This window comes from Ananas comosus, linkage group 25 (assembly GCF_001540865.1).
Source record: "Ananas comosus cultivar F153 linkage group 25, ASM154086v1, whole genome shotgun sequence".
NCBI classification, from domain to species: domain Eukaryota; kingdom Viridiplantae; phylum Streptophyta; class Magnoliopsida; order Poales; family Bromeliaceae; genus Ananas; species Ananas comosus.
Genome location: NC_033645.1, coordinates 599,213 through 621,790, shown reverse-complemented (window position 1 = coordinate 621,790; position 22,578 = coordinate 599,213). Strand labels below are relative to the sequence as shown.

At 36.1% G+C, this 22,578-nt stretch overlaps 4 protein-coding genes across 8 annotated transcripts; 1 reads left to right on the top strand and 3 right to left on the bottom strand.

Moving 5' to 3' along the window:
• Window positions 206-3,053, top strand: LOC109703467 (SKP1-like protein 1A). The gene is made up of 2 exons (XM_020224062.1): window positions 206-742; window positions 2,323-3,053. Exons 1-2 carry the CDS (start codon window positions 344-346, stop codon window positions 2,494-2,496), a joined length of 573 nt encoding a protein of 190 aa, XP_020079651.1. The 5' UTR covers window positions 206-343; the 3' UTR covers window positions 2,497-3,053.
• On the bottom strand, window positions 3,925-6,628 carry LOC109703466 (basic leucine zipper 19-like). Of its 4 annotated transcripts, none has more exons than XM_020224059.1 (4): window positions 6,355-6,628; window positions 6,185-6,222; window positions 5,305-6,111; window positions 3,925-4,309 (listed from the first exon to the last, which is right to left on the bottom strand). In XM_020224059.1, the coding sequence occupies exon 3, from the start codon at window positions 6,070-6,072 to the stop codon at window positions 5,344-5,346; it is 729 nt and encodes a 242-aa protein (XP_020079648.1). In that variant the 5' UTR covers window positions 6,073-6,111; window positions 6,185-6,222; window positions 6,355-6,628; the 3' UTR covers window positions 3,925-4,309; window positions 5,305-5,343. The 4 variants fall into 4 exon arrangements, with proteins under 4 accessions (XP_020079648.1, XP_020079649.1, XP_020079650.1 ...); XM_020224060.1 differs by having other exon boundaries at window positions 6,359-6,628; XM_020224061.1 differs by lacking the exon at window positions 6,185-6,222.
• On the bottom strand, window positions 7,375-12,087 carry LOC109729075 (rac-like GTP-binding protein 5). The gene is made up of 7 exons (XM_020259726.1): window positions 11,710-12,087; window positions 10,356-10,443; window positions 10,154-10,263; window positions 9,938-10,001; window positions 7,958-8,022; window positions 7,796-7,861; window positions 7,375-7,704 (listed from the first exon to the last, which is right to left on the bottom strand). The coding sequence occupies exons 1-7, from the start codon at window positions 11,806-11,808 to the stop codon at window positions 7,603-7,605; spliced, it is 594 nt and encodes a 197-aa protein (XP_020115315.1). The 5' UTR covers window positions 11,809-12,087; the 3' UTR covers window positions 7,375-7,602.
• Window positions 16,865-20,837, bottom strand: LOC109729074 (protein MCM10 homolog). 2 transcript variants are annotated; one of them, XM_020259724.1, is made up of 11 exons: window positions 20,689-20,837; window positions 20,407-20,605; window positions 20,253-20,327; window positions 19,889-20,126; window positions 19,686-19,810; window positions 19,401-19,434; window positions 19,252-19,298; window positions 18,959-19,093; window positions 17,852-17,916; window positions 17,702-17,774; window positions 16,865-17,351 (listed from the first exon to the last, which is right to left on the bottom strand). In XM_020259724.1, exons 1-11 carry the CDS (start codon window positions 20,810-20,812, stop codon window positions 17,186-17,188), a joined length of 1,281 nt encoding a protein of 426 aa, XP_020115313.1. In that variant the 5' UTR covers window positions 20,813-20,837; the 3' UTR covers window positions 16,865-17,185. The 2 variants fall into 2 exon arrangements, with proteins under 2 accessions (XP_020115313.1, XP_020115314.1); XM_020259725.1 differs by having other exon boundaries at window positions 19,048-19,093; window positions 19,256-19,298.

Below are 22,578 nucleotides of genomic sequence, written 5' to 3'. Positions count from 1 at the left end.
TTAACCCCACCTTAACTCTGAACTTAACCCTATCTCTGGAATAACTAGTTTTTCCTTAACTCCGAACCAAACGGATAGGAATATATCTGTAATTTATCATGTTTGAGGGGACCTGAATGCAATTAACCTTTTTTTTTTTTTAATGCATTCTCGTTACATCCTAAGATCACAATCGGACACAAAGCATTTGTTTGTTTAATTAAATTAATCGCACCTAAACCATCTCAGAAGCAGCTTTACCATCCGATCGACACGTGTCTAAAATTAATCCCTTCATCGGTCGTCCGATCCATCCACGACCTCAATCCAACGGCCACAAACACCGCTCCCCTACCCACTTCTAATGGGGAAGAGTGAGATTCTCTCAACGATCGCCCTAGCTCCCTCCTCCTCCTCCTCGTCCCCGTCTCCTTCCCAAACCCTAGCGAGCGATCGATCGAGCGCGGCAATGGCGAGGACGATCACCTTGAAGAGCTCGGACGCGGAGGTGTTCGAGGTGGAGGAGGCCGTGGCCATGGAGTCGCAGACGATCAAGCACATGATCGAGGACGATTGCGCCGCGAGCGTTATCCCCCTCCCCAACGTCACCTCCAAGATCCTCTCCAAGGTCATCGAGTACTCCAAGAGGCACGTTGACGCCGCCGCCGCCGCCTCCGCCGCGGCCGCCGCCGCCGCCGCCGTCAAGCAGTGGGACGCCGAGTTCGTCAAGGTCGACCAGGCCACCCTCTTCGATCTCATCCTGGTATCGATCGCCCCCTCACCCCCTTTTTTTGGATTAGTTTGCCCTAATTGTTGCCTTCTTTGCGAGCATGCTATGCCCTAATTTCTTTTGCGTTTTTTAGGGCTATGATCTCTTTTATGCTGTGTGCTTTGATTAGGACTTGTTTCTGAGGTTTGATTAGGTTTAATATGTTTGATTCTTAGGACGATTTAGTACTGAAGAAACGATTAGACCGATACGGTACAAAAATTTCTTACTAATTCCCCAATTTTCACATAAAGGACAATTATCAAATAGTGTTTGTAATTGAGGATAAAATAACTATTCCAACACTCAACTCTTCTTTAATGCAGGTACGCTTTGCAATTTTGATGGTTTAAATAGAAAATATTTGATGTGTATTCCATGTAATGTAGGTAATGGTCGAAATAGATAATAAGATTGTTTGGTTTCTCAAAAAGGTGAAAAAAGTTTTCCAAAAAAAAAAAGTTTCATAGAAAACTTCGTTTTTCAATTTCCGGCCCTTTAGTTTCAAGAAAAATTAGCTTTTTTGAAACCTTTTTTTTTTTTGATATTATGGAAAACGAGTGTTTTCATTTTTCTAAAAAAAAAAACCGGAAAACGAAAATACTAGTTTTCTATAAAATTTGGAAAAAAAGGTTTCAAAAAAATGCTAGTTTTTCTTGGAATCAAATTGGTGGAAAATTTAAAAAGGATTTTTCCAAGAAAAAAATTTTCTTGGAAATTATTTTTTTTCATATTTGTCCTTGGAACCAAGCACTCCCTAAGTGGTTGTGCTCGGTGTAGCTACATACTACGTCGGTTCTTATTCTGTATATAGCCAAAAACAATTGAATTCCTATCTTATCCGATAGTGGACGATTGGTTGGGGTGTTACATTTAGGCAGTTAGCTAAACCCACATAGTTCACTACAGATAAATTGTTGCTTTTTGTATTCTGAACTTTTAACTACTCAAATTGATATAAGAAAAGAAAATTTGTCTTTCAGATTATGCTATTCCTGGCAACCACATCTAAAATGTCACTAATTCGTTAGTCTATTATCATCAAGCCCCTTGATAAAGGAGCAAGTGTTGCTGAATGTTCATTAGTCACAGTATCCACCAAAAGAATCGGGCTTTATTTCTCTACGCATTTTGTATGTGACTCTTTTTTTTTGTATTTTGATGTTGAATAATAATGTTAATATATAATTATAGACTCATCCTTCTTGCAGATTGGTAGTTCATGCTAGGATTGTCTCTCTCTTCTTTCCTCAAAACTGATATAGTAGTATTGCACATAAAAATTTTGTTGTCCTTTCTCCTTATAAACCAAAAACACAAAATTCAAATACTCGATTGAATTTTTCTTTTATTTTGTCGGGTCAGAAAAGTTATTGTGAACTTGCAAAATGTTTAGGTTAGCAGGATTGATCTGGGCTGGGACGAGTCCTAGGTCGTCGTAGACTGCAATTAGGCTTTGCCCATTTGCACCTGTAGGTTTAGGGGGTTAGTCTTTTCTGTTATGTCATGCTCCAATATTCCCGCTTATTCCTTCTCTTATTCATGTTTGTCGCCATTTATCGACTTGCCACCAGGCTGCGAATTATCTCAACATCAAGGGTCTGCTGGATCTGACCTGCCAAACCGTGGCGGACATGATTAAGGGGAAAACCCCGGAAGAGATTCGCAAAACCTTCAACATCAAGAACGATTTCACCCCCGAGGAAGAAGAAGAGGTGCGGAGGGAGAACCAGTGGGCTTTTGAGTGAATGCATGATTGGAGATGATCTCTCTCTCTCTCTCTCTCTCTCTCTCTCTCTCTCTCATTATCTATGTGTTTGCTGTTTTTAGTCATTGTGAACTGAAACAACTGTGGACCTTGTCAGTGTGGTGCCGTGCCAATGTCGAATTTGCTTTGAACTTGAATATGTAAATAGATATGGTTGCAGGGGCTAGATGTGTAGGCAACCTGCGAACCGCGTTCAGTGTCCGTCCTTGAGATATAAGCGGTAGATCATTGTGAGTGCGATTTGATTACAAGTCAAGTTTAGTAAGAGTAGAAATATTAGTTCGTCCGTCGACCACGATATGCTGAGGAGGTCTGTAGCCTAGCCGTAGGTTTAATTTTATAAAAATAACTTTTCCTTGAGAAAATCCAAAGTCATATTTCGTGAAAAGATTCAAAATATAATCTACAGCGAGGTGAAGAGTCTCCTCCGCATGTTGTGATGTTGAGAGAAATATTATTCTTACTCCTATTCTTGGCTAAATTTGATTACCAGCGGAACTGTAATTACACCAATCCATGGATAATGTTTTGGTAGTTTCTTAGTACTCTTAATCTAGCAACTTCTTGGTAGGAATTTTAGTAATTGTGGCTAGTGGGAGATGTTTTTTTTAAAAAAAAAACTTTCATTCGCTGTAATGCTGTTTTTATACTATATAATCCGTGCATTATATTGAAACTGATCTACCAAGAATATATGCATCCAATTATGTCTAGATATGTAAAATATCACAATCAAAAAACACTAGGTGCAATTGTATAGAGCTGCCCTAAAACTTTGGGTCATTTAAAAATAATTATTCATCTTTTAAAAATTTTAATTTTACTGCCTTAACCTATCAACAATTTTCTGCACCTTGTGCAGCCAAGTTATTTTGTATATCATAACTTAATTTTTCTTAAAATGCATTTCGTGTTTTTTAATTTAGTTGCTCAATGTTGAAGTAAAAAAAATTACAAGTCATTGAATGCGAGAGATTGAATAATCAGATAAAATAAATTATGCATAAAAATACGGTGTATGAATGTACAAGCGCATCGAGTGGACGCAATAAAATCAAATAATCAAAAAATTTAGGCAACAAAATAGAAAATTTTGAAGATCAGGTAGTTGTTTCCAAACCTTCTAAAAGTTCACGTTATGTTGCATACATATTTACGAAAATAATATAAGTATCACCAAGTTCGGACACTACTTACAAATTGTTTAAAGGTATGAAAATAATAAAATTTAAAAAAAAAAAACTCCACATTTTTTAACAGCTTTTCCATGTACCCAAGAGAATTAACAAAAGAGAACACGAACACAAGGCCTAATACACCACAATGAAACGTATTCACGTTTTCAGGAAAATATCACTTCATGCTGAATAAAGAGATCCCTACATTAAAGATTGTTCGAAAGCAAACGTTGGCGATAAAGCGAGTTAATTTTTTGTATTAATATAAGCGACATTGAAACAAAGAGTACATAAGATTAACAAAGCAAGCACCTCACACAACAGTGCCTATATGGATTTATTATTACATGCTACTATCTACTGTAAATATTTCACAAAAGAACCAAGGAATAGAATACAATAAGAAAGGTAGTACCCTCACTTGAAGGATCAACAATGATAATAGCTGCACGAGTTTTGCGTTAAGCCTACTTAAATGAACAAGTTAAGGGGCATTAAATGAACAAACTAAGAGACAGATGAAACACTGTTGATGTTCGACGAATATCTTCAGGAGATGATGCAAGCAACGAAATCAGCTTGTCGTCAACAGCAGATCGACCATCGACGGACACCCTTCATAATATAAACCAAGAAAAAAAACTTGACTTCAGATAATATTACTGCAAAAGTTAATAATTGTGCAAAGCAACTCTGTCAATATTACAAGCAGAAGTAACCAATTATATACTCAACAAGCAATATGGAGTTTTGATCTAAGTATGCACCAGCAAAGAGATAATCTAGAATTGTTTCAATTGTCTCTACTGATTTTTAGATGAAGTTCCTTCGGAACTGAATTTGAGATAAAGCGCGTTTCTTTCTAACCTTATAGCTCCTTACGTATCTTGTTGCGCAGATAGTGGGCTAAGAATGTATGCTCAACAGAGAACATATAGCACATATAGCCTAGTAAAGGAAAAAAAAAGTTTTAGGTAAACACGAATAGAGCTTACCGGAATTACGAACCATTTTGAATTGAGTATCTAACCTTTCAAAAATTCTGATTTTACTATCTAACCTTTCAATTTGTTCAATTTGAATCGATCAACGACACTTTGACTTTAATATTTAAGTTAACTGCTTACTTTAATGAATTGCAATTCAAGAATTACATAAATATTACCAACTAAACATGGACAAATTCAAATTTTGAAGTCAAAGTGCCTTTGACACTGACCAACTCAAACCAAACAAACTGAAAGATTGAGTAGTAAAATCAAAATTTTGAATATTGGATATTCAATTCAAAATGGTCCATATGAAGCAAGTTCTGTACATTTTTACCCAAAATTTACTAATTCGCCATGATAAAACAGGCAACATGGTATCAAAGATTGAGGCCCCAGAATCATTAGAAAATAACAAAGCCATATTAATTCCAACTACATAGGCTATCTACAGAGCACTTCACAAGGAAACTTTTTCAACACCATACAATCTCTAAATGTTATATAAATTGCAACTATAACAAGTTATGGTTCCATACACAGCCTAGGAGATAAAAATGATATACAAGAACATAATATCAGAAGAAAATACATATATTTTTTTCAAAAAAAAAAACTAACCTTAAATCTCTGCGTCATTCGATGAACACCCTAAATGCATCACTTTTCCTTTTGCAAGTTCTTCGATCCGGAACTTGGACTCCCCCTGCATCGACCACTCCCAACATCGCAAACTCCCGATCCCCGACCATCCATCGTCACATCACTTCCCTCGATATTTTTCAGACGCATCCCCGGATAACCGCAGTACGCTTGATCGTCGCAGCAGAAATCGCAAGGGCTCACAAAGTGCATAGAGACCAATTCTCCGCCCCGCCTCATCGGCTTCTGGTACGGGAACGACCCAATCTCTCCTTCGATCCTTCCTCGTATGTCGACGAGCAAGCACCGAAGCCTCGCTGCTTCCGCCACCAGCGCAGCTTCTCCCTGAAGCCGATTCATCAGCTGCTGATTCAAAGCCCTCAATTTGGCCGCCTCCTCCTCTAAAGAGGCGGCGTGCGCCTTCTTCTTCTCCCGGTACTTCTTCACCGCATCCCTGTTACCGCGAAGCCGCTTCTTTGGACACGAGCTCTTCTCGGCGGACTCAGCCGATCGATCAGCGGGCGCCGACAGGATCTTCGTGTGCACGTGGAAGCACGTGTGCGTGTGCGAGAGGTCAGGGCCGGGGGCCGGGGGATTGCACGTGTGGGTGTGGGTGCACACGTGGTGGTGGGTGTCTTTGAGGATCTCATCGAAGATGCTATCCATGGAGCAGCTAAGGAGGGGGTCTTCGCCATTAATGGGTGTCGAGAACATATCCGATTCAGAGAAGCCTATGTTTTCCTCCATGATTGATTAAATCCTACGAAATTTGTGCTTCACAAAAACCTAATTTTGAATATGTGTTCAGAGAAAGATCGCAACTTTGATTACAAATTGAATGAATTAGAAGGGAACAAACCAAAATTTGGACTCAATTTCGTGGATTTGAGGGCAAACCTAGAACACACAAGATTTAAATTTTGAGCACAACACACATATCAAAATCCAACTTTTAGCAAAATTAAGAGCCAGATAAAATAAAAGAGCACCACAAAATCCAAGATTCGGGGTATTTAAAAGAGAACCAACCCACAGCGAAGCACGAGAGTATGAGACACGTCGACGTTCCCATGGAGAGAAAACCCTAGAAATTCGGAGCGCAAACTCTAGAAACCCTAGAAAGGCGAAGGACGGGAAGAGGAAGGGGGAAACCCAAAGTGGAAAGCAAGGTTATGGGATTATTAAAATTGAAAATTTAGAAGATTTTAAGATCTAATAATCGAATTAAATAAAAAAAATTTGTTAAATTAGGGGAGAAAAGAAAAAAGAGAAAGAAATTAAACCCTAGCGCGCGTGAGGATCGTTGAACGCGTGCAGTTTCCCGCATACTCTTCGATTACTATGCGGCCATTCGCCACGTGGGATGGTGCGGCGCATCGGAGCCGCACACTTTAACAAATCATCTGAACCGTCAAAATGGAAGATCTAATGCACATGATTAAATCACAACCGTTCGTACCCCAATTTTACTGCCATTTCCGACACCTTTCGCCACCTCACTATACAACTTTCGCCACGTCACTATTACACTGATTAATTTCAAACAAAAATATTTGTTTTTCATTTTTTCATCACATTCTAAAAAATATATTACAATTTCAGCTAACTGCTGTAGAGCAGGAAAAAATCTAGAATACACTAATTATATTACTGATGAAAAATCTTTAAGTTCATCCATCCCATCATAATTATAAAAATATTTTTTTATTATTATATTTTTTCTTAAATAGAGATATATAATTGCCTAGTTATTGATGATGAGATAAAAATTTAAAATACACTAATTATTATTACTGATGGAAAATCTTTAGATTCATCCATCCCATCGTAGTTATAAAAATATTTTTTTATTCTACTTTTTTCTCAAATAGAGATATATAATTAACTAGTTATTGATAATACGATGTAAATATTACATAATAGACTTTCTCATCAAGGACAGTACGAATTTGAGTTTTATATAGTTATGTTAAACTTCAAATACATTCAACTTCTATAGTTGAAGAGTATTAATTAAATTACATTTAATGTGCACTAAAATAAATAATCTAGTGAAAATAGTAATCTTATAAGAGGGAAGATTTAAACATGTTTAAGCAAGAAAAAAAAGTACAAGGTTTCTCATCCTAGAACAAGTCAATTACAAAGATCAGCAAAAGGTAGAAAATTTAGAACAACTGCTACTGTTGTCAATAGTACATTGTACATCAAGCTTAAGATCTTTCGATGAGCACAAGAGAGTGACAAAAGGATAGCTATCGTTCGCGTGTTCGTCGATCACAAAATGAAGCAGCCCTTTTGTGCCTTGCTCTTCTTTTTCTTTTGCTTGGGAGGTTGAAGAACCACCTTAATAGCTGCATCAAAAACAGCTTTGACGTTCTGCAAAAAAAAGAGGAATAGATGCTCGATTAACAATGCTTTGCACGAATTTAACATTAAGTTGGAGGCGAAGATAGCGAAAAGTCGGTACTTGTTGGGTCTTTGAGCTGCATTCGATGTAGGCAGGAGCTCCTATCAGCTTCCTCAACTCTTCGCCCTTCGGAAAAAGAATTAAAGCCAAGCAACTAACTTACGTAAAAGAGGTTGATTGAATAAGATGGTCGAACAGTGTAAATCTGGTAGTTAGCAATACCTGAGCTGTAGTGATGGGAACAGCACCTGGGTGATCTATAAAGAACTGCTTATCATCCCGAAGATCTAATGAACAAGCACAAGGATGATTTACATACAACATTTAGGAAGGGGGAAAAAAGAAATGATAAGAAGAACTTCATTCTACAGGCGATGTGTGCAGCAAGTAGAAGGCAAAAAATTAGCAGTTCACTATGTCAGTTGAAATAAAGAGCATAGGACAAAAAAAAAACAAATAGGAGTTGAAACTTATCAAGCCTCAGCGAAACGGTTTGTACAATTCAATGCAGGGAAAGTAGAACAAGATTATACAGGATTAGCACAAGTTGCTACTGTGATATGTAGAAGTACAAAGATATTCCTTGTAACATGCTGATTTTGTCGGATCGTTGACGCTAACCATTAATCACAAAAATTTGAGCTATTAGAAATACGTAACCAATTTACTTAAAACATATAGATACAGGGGCTACAGATCTCGATTGTGATTTGGCCCAACCAGTCTCATGCCACTTCGAACATGACTCGGCCTAATCCAGCCTCACGCCATTTCGAACGTTACTCGACCCAACCTGGCCTCCCGTCACAAGGCAAGATACTGGCTCATTTAAGCCAACAATTCCCCCTCCAGCACCTGCATACATTTGCAGCTTTCAGGAATCGAAATCGTGACATCTAGCTCTGATACCACTTGTCGAATCGTTGGCGCTAACCATTAATCTCAAAAGCTCGAGTTGTTAGAATACGCAACCGATTCACTTAAAGCGTACAGACACAGCACACACGGGTCTCGATTGTGACTAGGCCTAACCAACCTCACGCCACTTCGAACATGACTCAGCCCAACCTAGTCTCACGCAATTTCGAACATGATTAGGCTCAATCTGGCCTCCGCCATAGGGCAAAATGCTGACCCATTTAAGCCAACAGATTATACACCAACACTGCATTTTTTATTACTCGAGGGGTATGTTGTAATTGGTGGTGGAGACTGGATAGTGTGAAAAGTTGGGAATAGATGCATAGTATGTACGGCCTCCAGATCATTTTGCTTCGAATATGATTAATCACCTTATAATGCCCATGATGCTGAAAAGATGGAATTTCTAAGCTTTCTTATTAGGCAAAATTAAGTGCTTACATTGTAATCACAAAGAAAATCCCCATACAGCATAAGTTACCACCAAGTAGCTTGTTCCAAACCCCAAACGGACCCTAAGTCCTGTTCGCTAATTCCATCGAGTTCTGATTTGATCCAGATAGAATATGATTCAACCCCTAGGTACCCTAATAGATGATTTTGTGGAAGACTGACCTATGCACTGAAAAGAAGGGATTATATTGATTTTATATACACAAAGTCAGGCTCCCATCTCCTAATAGTTTCTCTCCTATTTGACTTATATCTTGAAAAGCACATCAGTGTAGTCGTAAAATGTTTAAACATGTCTCTCATGGGTTTCACCAGCACAAATATCCTCTTCTTGACGATTTATAACACCTAAAGAATATCTGAGAGTTCTCTCAGCATTAAGCACCAAACTCAGGGAATAAATATAAAGTAATCTAAAGAGAAAAATAAAAAAATATAGGGTATGATCCCAATTCAGAACTGTAGTTGTGCGACAATATGAGCTTGTTTATGTCATTAGTTTTATATTTTATTCAAGTCCAACATTCCAAACTATTGAATTCCTTTTTTGATGTCAATTTCTACAGTATCGAGTACATGAATGGAAAACTTTTTCAATTCCTCGACACCACATCATAGAACTAACTATATGAAGGAATTGCATCGATCACATAACTATATGATAAAAGGAAGGTGATTACAATATCTGTGCAAATGCATATAAGCTTCAATTTTATAATCAACCCCCTAGCCGAAAACAAGCATTATGCTAAAATAAAATGCGAGGTACAATTCAAAATACTAAAATATTGTAAAAGCATAATGTATTATATGACTTATGATGATTACCAAGCTTTGTTCCGACGAGAATTATAGGCACACCAGGCGCATAATGCCTCAATTCCGGAATCCACTGAAAAGATAATCAAAACAGACACACAGCACAAATTCAGAAAGGAAGTGAAAAACATAGAAAATCTATTCAACAATATCACAGAATCATCACTTCATAGGAATAAAAGTAGCTGGTCACTTTAGTGGGAGTAAAAGAAGTCATTTTCTCACCTTCTTCGAAACATTTTCATAGCTGGCTTTACTGATAAGAGAGAAAGCAAGAAGAAAAACATCAGCCCCACGATAGCTCAATGGTCTTAATCTGTTGTAATCCTCCTGCCCTGTTCCATATCAAACTCTAATTCTTTTACAGGACATTAAAAAAAAATATTAATATATGTGGAGAAGGAATAGGGGAGGAGAGCAAAATTACCTGCTGTATCCCATAAACCTAAGTTAACAATGCTACCATCAACCACCACATTTGCACTGAAATTGTCAAAAACCGTTGGAACGTAATCCTACATCCCACAAATATAAAGTAATGATTAGAATCATTAGAAAGAAACAGCACTGGCGAATTACAATTTACTCAAAAACAGAAGTTGCTCTTGAATGAAAGAAAGCTCCACAACTTAGAGCCATCCAATAAGAGAACTAAAGCAGAAGGGCCTCAAGAGTTTTGATTTCAGAAATTGTAAACACAGATTATAGGGCGAACAATCCGGAAAATTACAGTTCTATACAATTTTCATAAATGACTGTGATATTCTTGGTCTACTAGTTCAAAATAACTCTGTTAGCTTCAATTTGGCATTCATTAAATGAAATATGCTATATTAAAATATTGTAACAGCATAATACACAACGAATATTTCTCTCGACAGCATTAGGTACTTTACAAATGATAAGATTCAAATTGACATATTGAATATGGTAAATGTTGCACAAACCACAAACCAAACATAAATCGATGTTGCTGGCATAGCTAGCTGAAGATTTACAAAGATGCTCGATTATACTCTTCGGTTCTTATTATTGTGTGCCTAAGTAAAAGGTTACCGAGCGACTTTGGCACCCAAGGAGCTCCCTTTTGAAGCATTCAAACTAGATATATAGGACAATAAAAAATACTATGCAAAGGAATCAAAAAATTGCCGGAAAAAAAAAAGAAAGGCGCAAATTGCTCTGAATTCATAAATTCAAACAAAAACAAGCAGATCCTGCCAACATTGCTAATAATTGCTGAAACCCGGAATCAGATTCTCTAGAATTGCATTCATTCTGTTGAACTTTCTCTAATTGAATTCTGATAAATAGCCAAAGTAAAGCAAAGGCTAGATATTGTCCATTATTCAAAGTGCTAAATTATCCGTAAACGCAATTTAAAGCACAAAATAAAAAAAAGTAAAGTAATCCACGAAACTTCATTGGACATTAAAATGCAATGCACAAAAACAAACAGACAAAAAAAAAAAAAAAAAAAAAAAAAAACTTTTTTTTTTAAAAAGACTTTTTAAAAAAAAAAAAAAGAGTCCCCATATTCTCAGATCAAACAACTATAACGAGTAATTACAACCTAAATATGCCAAACAATTCCATCAACAAAAGCCACAATTTCAACACACCTATAACAAACTATTCTACCAAAATCAAACCCCAAAATTGCACAAAATCAAGCCACATTCCCTTACACCACAATCCCATCATCAAAACCAACCAAATGAAACTCGAATTCTAGGGCCAAAAAGGGGGAAAAAGAAAAATTAAAAACCCAAATCGCTCACCGTGGGGAAAGTGTTGCTGGTGTAGGAAATAAGCATGCAGGTTTTCCCCACGGCGCCATCCCCCACCGTGACGCACTTCACAAACCTCGACGCGCTCATCTCCTCCTCCTCCTCCTCCTCCTTTCCCCTCTCCGGCACAATCCAAACCACCTCAAAAATCGCTCCTTTTTCCTCAGCTACGCATCCAAAACCCCGAATTCGCACGTAAATGCAGAGAAACTAAAACAAATTTGGGGAGATCTCTAGGGTTTCGCGATGGGGGGGAAGGGAGGAGAGAGGGGACGGTGCGGTTGAAGCGGTCGTCGACGGGAGTTTTAATTTTAACGAAGAAATTCGCCAAAAAAACCAACTCCGAATATGCGATGATGATTGGTGGGTATGTTTGTAGGCGTATTTAATGTGTGGGTTAAAAACCTCAAATTGCCCCTGCACACTTCAGCAACAGCTCATAATTTGATTCATTGTTTTTTTTAGTTCTTTTATTAAATTTTTAATACTCCTTTTATTTTTTTTAGAAAAAACTTTAAATATTTCCTCTATGGTTTCGCACTTTTCTCACTTTAGTAACTTATGATTTAAAATATATTAAGTTAGTACCATGTGGTTTCGTACTTTCTCACTTTAGTATCCTGTGGTTTAAAGTGTATCAAGTTAGTATCCTAAGGTTTCGCACTTTCTCACTTTAGTACCTTGTGGTTTAATATTTCGTTAAATAATATACAAAAAACTTCAGATACTCTATCTAAGTTTATCGAATAGTACTCTTTAGTTTTAACTTTGTCATTGATTTAACGAAAAAGCATATTCCGAAATAGATAATAAAAAGAGAAATAAAATCACAGAGTACTAATTTGATACAAAAATAAAACCACATAGTACTAACCACAGGGTACTAAAGTGAGAAAGTGCGAAACCACAGTGTACTAACTTGATACACTTTAAATCACAGGATACTAAAGTGAGAAAGTGTGAAACCATAGGGTACTAACTTGATACACTTTAAACCACGGGGTACTAAAGTGACAAAGTACGAAACCACATGGGGGGCATTTGAAGTTTTTCCTATTTTTTATAAGCACAGGATACTAAAGTGACAAAGTGGGGTGTATATCTTACACCCACTTAATCCTAAGATAATTCTTGTCACATCAATTTTTTTAAATTTTACTAAAACCAATTCGGATTTTATCAACCCTAGAATTGTGGGCGTAAGATGTACACCTCTTTTTGAGGTGTACAATAAGTATTTTCCATTTTTTATTTTATTCGGGTCCGATTGGTTCAACGTAAAATCGTAAAAAATAAATTTTTATAAAAAGAATTGATGAAATTTTTTTAAACATTTTGTGGTGTTTGATTTATAGAAAACAATAATTTTTTATCAATATTTATTTAGTTGAAATGAAAAAAAAAAAATCTCACTTGTTTAGTTTGATAGGAAAAATAAATACTAAAAATTTTACTCAACTTAGTTTTTGTTTTTCATAAAAAAAATAGCAAAAAAATAAAAACTGGTAAAATATTTTTACATCGAACCAAATAAACGAAAAAATATTTTTCATATCGAAAATAATTATTCGATTCATTTTTTTGCTGAACCAAACACCCCACAAAGATTAAATATATTAAATGTCACTAAATTTTGTGTGAAATTTTATTTGGATCGCGGATACTGAACTATAAATTTTATTTCAATTAAATTATTATTTATTTATTTTTGATGAGGTAATAATAGAATATCAAATTTAATATTGATGTCTATCAATTTCAAAGTGGGTGTAAATTTTACCATCAAAAGTTAATTTTATCTTCCTATTATAATTTTAAAAAATTTAAATTTTTTACAAATTAGTTCATTCTTGAATGACAGAATTTAAGATATACACTCAATTTACAGTGCATAAATAGTATATCTTATAAAAAAAAACATAATAGTGATAGCAAGTCATTTCATTGTTATATTATTTTATAATTATTATTATTTAATTCTGTTTGGAAGTTGAAATAAATTTTTTAAGAAAAATGAATTCGGTATCAAAATTTTTAGGTGTGATTGTAAGAAATGAATTTGATTATTTTTATATTTTGAAATGTATTGGTATCTATGATTTGATAGGATATTATATGTCATCTATGATGTAATTTATCTTATTCAAGAAATAAAGTAATATCTACTTTTAGATTTTGATCATACGTCTCATCCGTCAAATATACAAATTTGTCAAGTAAATTAGAAAAATATATCAAATAAAATATTCATGCATATGAAGAATCAGAGATAGTTGATTATCTGCTAGTCCATTGTGCGGCTATTAAAGTGTTGTTGAATTGCCTCCTTGCTAACAAGGGTGCTATACTACTATCCACCACAGTTAATAATCTCTAGTAGGAGACGAAGTGTTTGGCGTCGAGTACCTTCTGTAGAGACTAGAAAGAAACTATCGTCTGTAGCTACAATCTGGTGGGTTGTGTGGCGGGAGAGGAATAGACGAATTTTTCAAAATAAAACACCTAAACTCGTACCGGTTGTTGGTTGTGATTAGAGAGCTCGGGAGGCTTTGGGATCAGTACAGGGTAAATTAATTTTGTTGTTGTAGTTCGGTATGCTCTCTTTCTTTCCTTTTTTCCTTTCTTTCTTCGTACATTTCTCCTTTTATTTTTCCTTCCTTTTTTCTACGTGGCTTTATTGTTGCACCTCTATAGAATGACGTGGCCTTATTTCTACGTGGCCTTTAGTAGTGATCCCTCTAGAGTTGAATGGATAGTTAGTTAAATAATATGATCTAAAAGATAAAATTGATCAAAATATAAATCTAACGGCTAAAAAATCAATTGTAAAAAAGTCAAAATACTATTAATAGTATTTCAGCTCAACTCTCTCTCTCTTTCTCTCTCTCTCTCTCTCTCTATATATATATATATATGAATATTTGATGTTATTTTTAAATTTGTATTTTTAAATTTTTTATTTTATTATAATTCCAAAAAATAGAATTTTACACTCAACCAAAAGATTTTTACCGCACCAAATAATAGAAACCAATAGACAACGCAATGACGTAAGGGAACTCTATCAAAAAGCTAAGATGATTTAGGCTTAGTTTGGTATTGATGTCTATCAAACGGTATTAGATAAAATGAAGTTGAGAAAAAAGTATATATGAATATGCTTCTGCATTCTCCGGTGGGGCCGCAGAAAATATATCATAACTGACTCATCGCGATATACGGAACGCAAGTACGAAAACAAACAGAATATTTTTCCAACGTACTTTCTCACCGCATGTAACGCAATCTCCNTTATATTTTGAAATGTATTGGTATCTATGATTTGATAGGATATTATATATCATCTATGATGTAATTTATTTTATTCAAGAAATAAAGTAGTATCTACTTTTCGATTTTGATCATACGTCTCATCTGTCAAATATACAAATTTGTCAAGTAAATTATAAAAATATATCAAATAAAATATTCATGCATATGAAGAATCAGAGATAGTTGATTATCTGCTAGTCCATTGTGCGGCTATTAAAGTGTTGTTGAATTGCCTCCTTGCTAACAAGGGTGCTATACTACTATCCACCACAGTTAATAATCTCTAGAAGACGAAGTGTTTGGCGTCGAGTACCTTCTGTAGAAATTAGAAAGAAACTATCGACTGTAGCTACAACCTGGTGGGTTGTGTGGCGGGAAAGGAATAGACGAATTTTTCAAAATAAAACACCTAAACTCGTATCGGTTGTTGGTTGTGATTAGAGAGCTCAGGAGGCTTTGGGATCAGTACAGGGTAAATAAATTTTGTTGTTGTAGTTCGGTATGCTCTCTTTCTTTCTTTTTTTTCCTTTCTTTCTTCGTACATTTCTCTTTTTATTTTTCCTTCCTTTTTTCTACGTGGCCTTATTGTTGCACCTCTATAGAATGACGTGGCCTTATTTCTACGTGGCCTTATTGTTGCACCTAAAGTGATCCCTCTAGAGTTGAATGGATAGTTAGTTGAATAATATGATTTAAAAGATAAAATTGATCAAAATATAAATCTAACAGCTAAAAAATCAATTGTAAAAAAGTCAAAATACTATTAATAGTATTTCAGCTCAACTCTCTCTCTCTTTCTCTCTCTCTCTCTCTCTCTCTATATATATATATATGAATATTTGATGTTATTTTTAAATTTGTATTTTAAAATTTTTATTTTATTATAATTCCAAAAAATAGAATTTTACACTCAACCAAAAGATTTTTACCGTACCAAATAATAGAAACCAATAAACAATGCAATCACGTAAGGGAACTCTATCAAAAAGCTAAGATGATTTTGGCTTAGTTTGGTATTGATGTCTATCAAACAGCATTAGATAAAATGGAGTTGAGAAAAAAGCATATATAAATATACTTCTGCATTCTCCGGTGGGACCGCAGAAAATATATCATAACCGACTCATCGCGATATACGAAATGCAAGTACGAAAACATATTTCTAACGTACTTTCTCACCGCACGTAACGCAATTTTCTCGCAAGTACGAAAACATATTTTCAACGTACTTTCTCACCGCACGTAACGCAATTTCCTCGCAATCCCAAACGAAGCCTTAATCATTGAATATTGAAGAAAAGCCAGAGAGTAGGATGTAAGGCGGGCCTGGCTAATGGACCAAAATTCTTGGTCTATTGGACCAAAAATCTATCTCATTTTTTTTTAAAATAATACATTTATTTATTTTAAAAAAAATTAAATATTTAATTTAGTATAATTATTTTTATAATTTTTTAATATTTTAATCAAAATATTAATTTAAATAAAAATATTTATTATTTATATTTTTAAATTTCATACTAATTTTTTTAAAAAAATTAAAAAATAAATACTTTACTAGGGCCGGCCCGAAGCACGGCACGGCACGGCCCGGCACAACCCGTGCCTTCCGGGCCGAAGGACCGTGCCGGGCCGCAGGAGTAGGAACTTGGGCCCGGCACGGCCCAGCCCGAAATTAAATCCGGGCCAGGCTGGGCCAGCCCGAGCATGTTTCAGCCCGGAAAATATGGGCCCATCAGGGCCCACATTATACCCCTACCAGAGAGGCTAGCTTCTAAGGATATGAAACGTCAACTCCAGTTCATTTGAAACAATTTCCATTTCCTCAGAATTCTTACTAACAAACAACAAGAGAGAGCCCTTTGTATGATGGTAAGTTTCATTCAAGCTACATTACTCGTGAACTTTAGATTTTTAACATCTCAAATAAACCATCTCTTGTGTTTCGGATTGCCATTGCAACGATCAACAATAAATAGGCTCTTGCAACTTGCAATCAATAAAGCTCACAACTCGCAAACTTACTTGCTCAGTGACTCTGCAAATTTTTCTTTTTTGCTTTTTTTTGATAGAGAGAGAACTTCATCTTGTTTGTTGATCGATATACACACTGCCTGTCGACGAAAGAAGGCACTGGTCGCGCTGCAACATGCCGTCAACATTCTTCATCTGAGCTAACGATATCAAGCTCAATTAAATTTTCAGAAGGATGAGGAGTTCTCTTTCTTTCAGAAGGATGATGAGTTTTCATTCTTTTAAACTCCGTCTCTTTCTTTGGTATAGCCGTCTTAGAAGCTGCTTTACCGCCCGAGGATAATAACCTGAAAGGTTGGCGACGATAATTAGTGGAACATAGTTGCTAGAAGGGTATTCAATGTGTGGTTTTGCTTTGTTTTGAAGTTTCTTTGCAACCAACTAAACTTTTCGGTTTAACAACTAAATTATTATTAATAAATTTCACATCCAGATTATTGTTTGATTATCTTAGAAAATATTCCAAATTGCACAAAATCTTCATGTTGAACAAAATCTAGTTATACCAAACAAACTAGTCTTATGTTGTTTGATCCTGCCCTTTTTTTTTCCCTTTCAGTAACTAAATAGTAAAATGCCCCGTTGCTAGACATGACAATACTCCAAACTAGCATGTAAGAAAGATTGAATGACGTACCTTTTCTCTGAGCTGCACTTCGCCTGGTTCGGCTTTGCAAAACCTTTATTTGGAACTTTTGACTCCTTATTAGCTGGTGAATGAAGCAGGGAGATCAGGTTAATTAAATCAAAGAAACGGGTGGAAGGACCCAAGGAGGTGATCTCATACCTGTGACTTCTGTGAGGAACCTTATACCTTGCGACTGGCTACTACTGGTCACCTTATCTGCATTACTGTGATTTGAGGTAAAACCATCAGCATTATAATTGAAGTGATGAAAATAATTGAAGTTTAAGTAGAATAGATATTAGATAGAAGCATCCAAAGGAAATTGGCTTTGCAAGAGAGAGAAAAGATATCACTTCAGAAAGCTTGGAAGAAACGTCTGTGAATACATTCTGTAGTAATTGACTTCAGAAAGCTTGGAAGAAACGTCTGTGAATACATTCTGTAGTAATTGACTTCAGAAACCAAAAAATAAATTAACACTGGCCAAAACAGGGAGTACATTTACTAAATAACATTTCAAATAACTCCTCAGAAAAGAAAAGAGAAACGAAAAAGAAAGGATTAAAATGTTTATACATTAATTGATGAGAGAGCAGGCCTATCTCTATGTTTGAATGACAAGTAACCAATTGTAACGAAGTTGTGATTTTTAAGCAGTAAACAAAACAATGACTCGAAAATATGTAGAGTCCAATAGTGCTATTTCATCAATACAGCCTTTGAAGTGAAGCATTTTAAAAGCAACTGTCCACAGACAACAATGCCAAATTGACTAGAAATGAACAAGGTTAAATAAAGAAAAAAATCTCTAAGATAACTTTTATTTAGGGGATTCCTGTCTCAAGGATAGTGATAGGTATCTTCTATACAACTCTCGATCAAGGTGTTAGAAGAGTCGGCTGCCATGAGAATTATGAACAGCCCATCCTACCCAATGGAATTGCTATTATTCTGTCCATTTCTCTTGCCCAATTCTAGGTGAGAATTCTACAAGTATACCATACCAAATATGTTTGGTAGAAGGTGGGGATATAGACCACCATCTGTACTCCTCCCCCGAGAAAATACTACCCTAAGTGGAGAAGCAAAACCCAGTACCAATTTCACTCTATGAACTTAATTATATAGATATCCAATTGGTTAGCTCTAGTGTTCCAACAAGAAAAACTAAAAAAAGCTTCATATATTCCACAGAGATGGACAAAAACAGGAAAAAAAGAAAAAAAGCATATTTGATGGTTCTGGAGTCGAGAATTTCAGATAGACCTCAAAGCTCTTTTCAATCCATCCACAGACATTACTTTCACCCGTTGCATAGGCTTCCTCAAATTAGAGGGATTGGAAAGAGGATCAACCATATAAATTCCTTCTGACTGAAGCTTGTAAGACACATGCAATTTCCTAATACAAGCAAAAGCATAAAAATTAGCAGTGACAATAGGAGGTAACATGTTTGAAATGGAAACAAAAATCATGCGATAAAACAGCAGAAAATTAACAATACAGATGCATGTAGTAATTAGCATGTGAAAGAGGGGGAGTCCACCATGACCACTCACCCACCCTTGAGCTCCGCTCGACCAGTAGAGTACTTTTGGGAAGCTTTCTATTAGGACAAGAATAGACACAAAGAATAAAGATATAAATTGCAGTCAATTCCATCAAATAATATGGATTCTATCAACAGATATTACATAAACATTCTTACCGATATGTGAAATCTGCAATATGCTCCTTGACGCCTGAAAATGGTATAAAACAATCAACACTTAGAACCGATTGATGTGGGTCAAAAAATGGCTCCTCAAGGAAAAAAAAAACTGCAAATGAAATGGCGAAAAAAAAAAAACTAGAAAACTGAAAATAGCAATGCTACATTGCTAGCTATAAAAGCAACTGATAATACTTAAGTGCACCAAATCAAGAGCTATTAATATGTTCTAAAAGATTTAGTAAGTTATTTTCCTTCTTGAGGAGTGGATAAATAAATTACTTGTTTATGGCCATGGTACAAGGCATCCCATCTTTCCTTTTGCCTCTGCATAGACCATAATCTGCAGAAGTGCCCATCTTTACCATTTGGCCGGCCGAATACACACTCAAAGAAATCCCTTTGCCCTAAACAAAAAAGATATAGATCTTAACAACACGAACAGTCGCTTTATAAAGGTCCAATTAGGGCAATATTCTGCCTACCCCAGTATCCCTGCGGACTGCGGAATTAAAAAGCGCAAACACCGCCCCTACACCTTCATTACAATACTGTGTGTACGAATCGCCGAATAAGAAGACGGAGACATCTGATTCATCCAAACAGCCCATTTTCCAAATGGCGTAGCTTTTCCCAGCTGAACTAACTCTAGGAGATCCCTTGTCAAGCAATACTCCTACTGTAGCCCAACAACCGGAAAGGCTATCGCCCGAGAGCGAATTCCTACGGAAATTAAGATCACCAAAATCATATACGCATTTCATAATTCCAGCAAAATATTAAGAACTACCCATTGTACATTACCTAAGCCACTTAGATAAAAAAAGAAAAATTTGGAGAATATAATACCTGATTGTGGCGAGTCGGACGAATCGGATGTCGGAGAAGCGATTACTGATCTCCATTGGAGAAATGAGCTGATTCCTACCAACAAAAAGAGAGAGAGTTGATACATTAAAAAGATAAAACAACAAATTATACGATATAGAACAAATTAAATCACCTGATCCGAAGCCCCGAAAACTTCTCAACCGCCATTTCATCGACCTTCCTCTGCTTGCGCGTTCTGGATGTAGCAACAGCTGCAGCAGCGGCAGCGGCTGCGACGGAGGGGGGGGTGGGGTTGGTGTCGAGGTAATCTTTGACGGCATTGCGAAAGATCGACATGTCGGAGGGGCGAGACCTCGTCGGCGACGCATCGTCTAGCGTGGGGCGAAGCCATGAACTAGGGTTTTGAGAAATGGATTTGGGAACGATGAGGTTGGGGTAAAGAGCGGAAGCGTACCTGGTGGAATAAGAGGAGGAGGAGGAGGAGGGTGAGAGGAGGGGGATCCGGGTGGGGTCTCCAAAACCCTATCGTCCTTGAGGGAGAGGAGGAGATCGAGGTCGCCTTCGTCGTCCTCGGCCATGGCGGAGAGAGATAGAGAGAGAGAGAGAGAGAGGGTTTAAAGGGGAGGGAAGAAGAGCTAGGGGAGAAGTGCGTAGACCGGGTGCAGGGATGCGGTGTTTGGAGGAAATGGGTCTATTCAGATCGGAGATATCGTTGTCTAAACCTGGTGTATTTTTACATTTGTGAACGGGACAATAACAACCGCCCATCCTACTCCCATGTTAATCTAAACCGTCCGTGGAGTTACAGCTTTTTCTGTTTTAAATTGGTAAAAACGTTTGGAGAACCCTTTAACTATTGGTTAATCCCAAAATGGCCTTCTCAATCTTTCCTTTTTTTTTTTTCGTTGAGACCCCTCAACTTTTGAATTTCTTTTAATCAAGTATATTTTAGTAAAAAATTTGTATTCAATTTATTGAAGATTTCAAATAAATAAATAAATATATTTAATATTTTTAGCAAATAAAACTTGATCAATTTACTGTTAATAACTAGCAGAGTTATTGAATTTGAAATAAAATAAATCTAGAAATTGTCAATAAATATAAAACTAAATATAAAAATTAGAAGTTGAGGAGGGTCTCAATATAAAAAAAAAAACTGAGGGAGCTATTGTGGAATTATTGAGCGGTGCACAAGTATTCTGATGAACCTGGTGCAGGAACAATATTCTATGTGGAGGGAAGGTTCAACGTTTTGGAGGGAAGGGGAAACCGCCTAAACTTTTAAGCGCTTGGTTGGGCCAAGTAAATATGAAAAAAGCCCAAATCGTCGTAGGGTGTAGTATGGATTGGTTTTGGATTCGTTTGGGCCTCCATTAATTTGTAGCCCAAAGAAAGGAGACATTGCCTGATTCACTACTATTTGGTTATATATAATTGTAATTGCACTATAATTGTAATTGCATACAAATCTGGCTATGTTGCCCAATTCTATATATTGCTTTATAAATATTTATCTGCAGTGCAACATAACTATTATTACAAAAGGTTCCTTTAGTCTCCCTAACTGAAAGAAACATTGTAGTATAAAATTAAAATTAAAACTTTTGGGTTTAGTCCATCTAGTTATCTAAATTATGACACAACGCTTCTCTTGTATGAATAGTGCATGAGGGCATATATTAGCCTAAATATACAATTACGAGAAGATGCGCTTTGTTAACGCATTTTCGTGATCCTTGATCTGAGAATTATACTGATGAGGCATAAATTGAATATGCATGAGTTCAAAAATTGTTGTGCTACTGCAAGAGACGTGTAATGCCAGTATGCCAATAGCACAGCCCAATACACCAGACAATCTCATCATTGACTCTTGTTTATATCGGCATAGTCAAAAATCAGTTATATTCAAATGTAATTGACTTCTGTTAAAGTATTATAGGAAAAGTCATCTTATAAACTGAGAAATGAGTCAAAATGGCTATTGTTGATTTATTTTTAGGATGAATGTGTTTGTGTTTTATCAAAAATAAAGAAAAATAAAATAATTTTTGGTCATAAAAATTTATTTATTTATTTAATTTTTGAGTGCTTTGTAATTTTATTTGCAAGCGAAATTCAAAATTTTCAAGCCTTTCCATCATTCACAAGTAAATTTTAATTTTTTTTTTTAGAAAATTTACTCATCCAAAAGTTCACCTTTATTAGACTCTCAACAACGGCGAAACTCATCCGGCACACCAGCCTCCTGTTGTGCCACGTCATTCGATCCTCCGTCGACCGCCACGTGGCGTCGCCGCCTACCTACCGCACTCGGTGAAAACCGCTTACCGGAGACCTT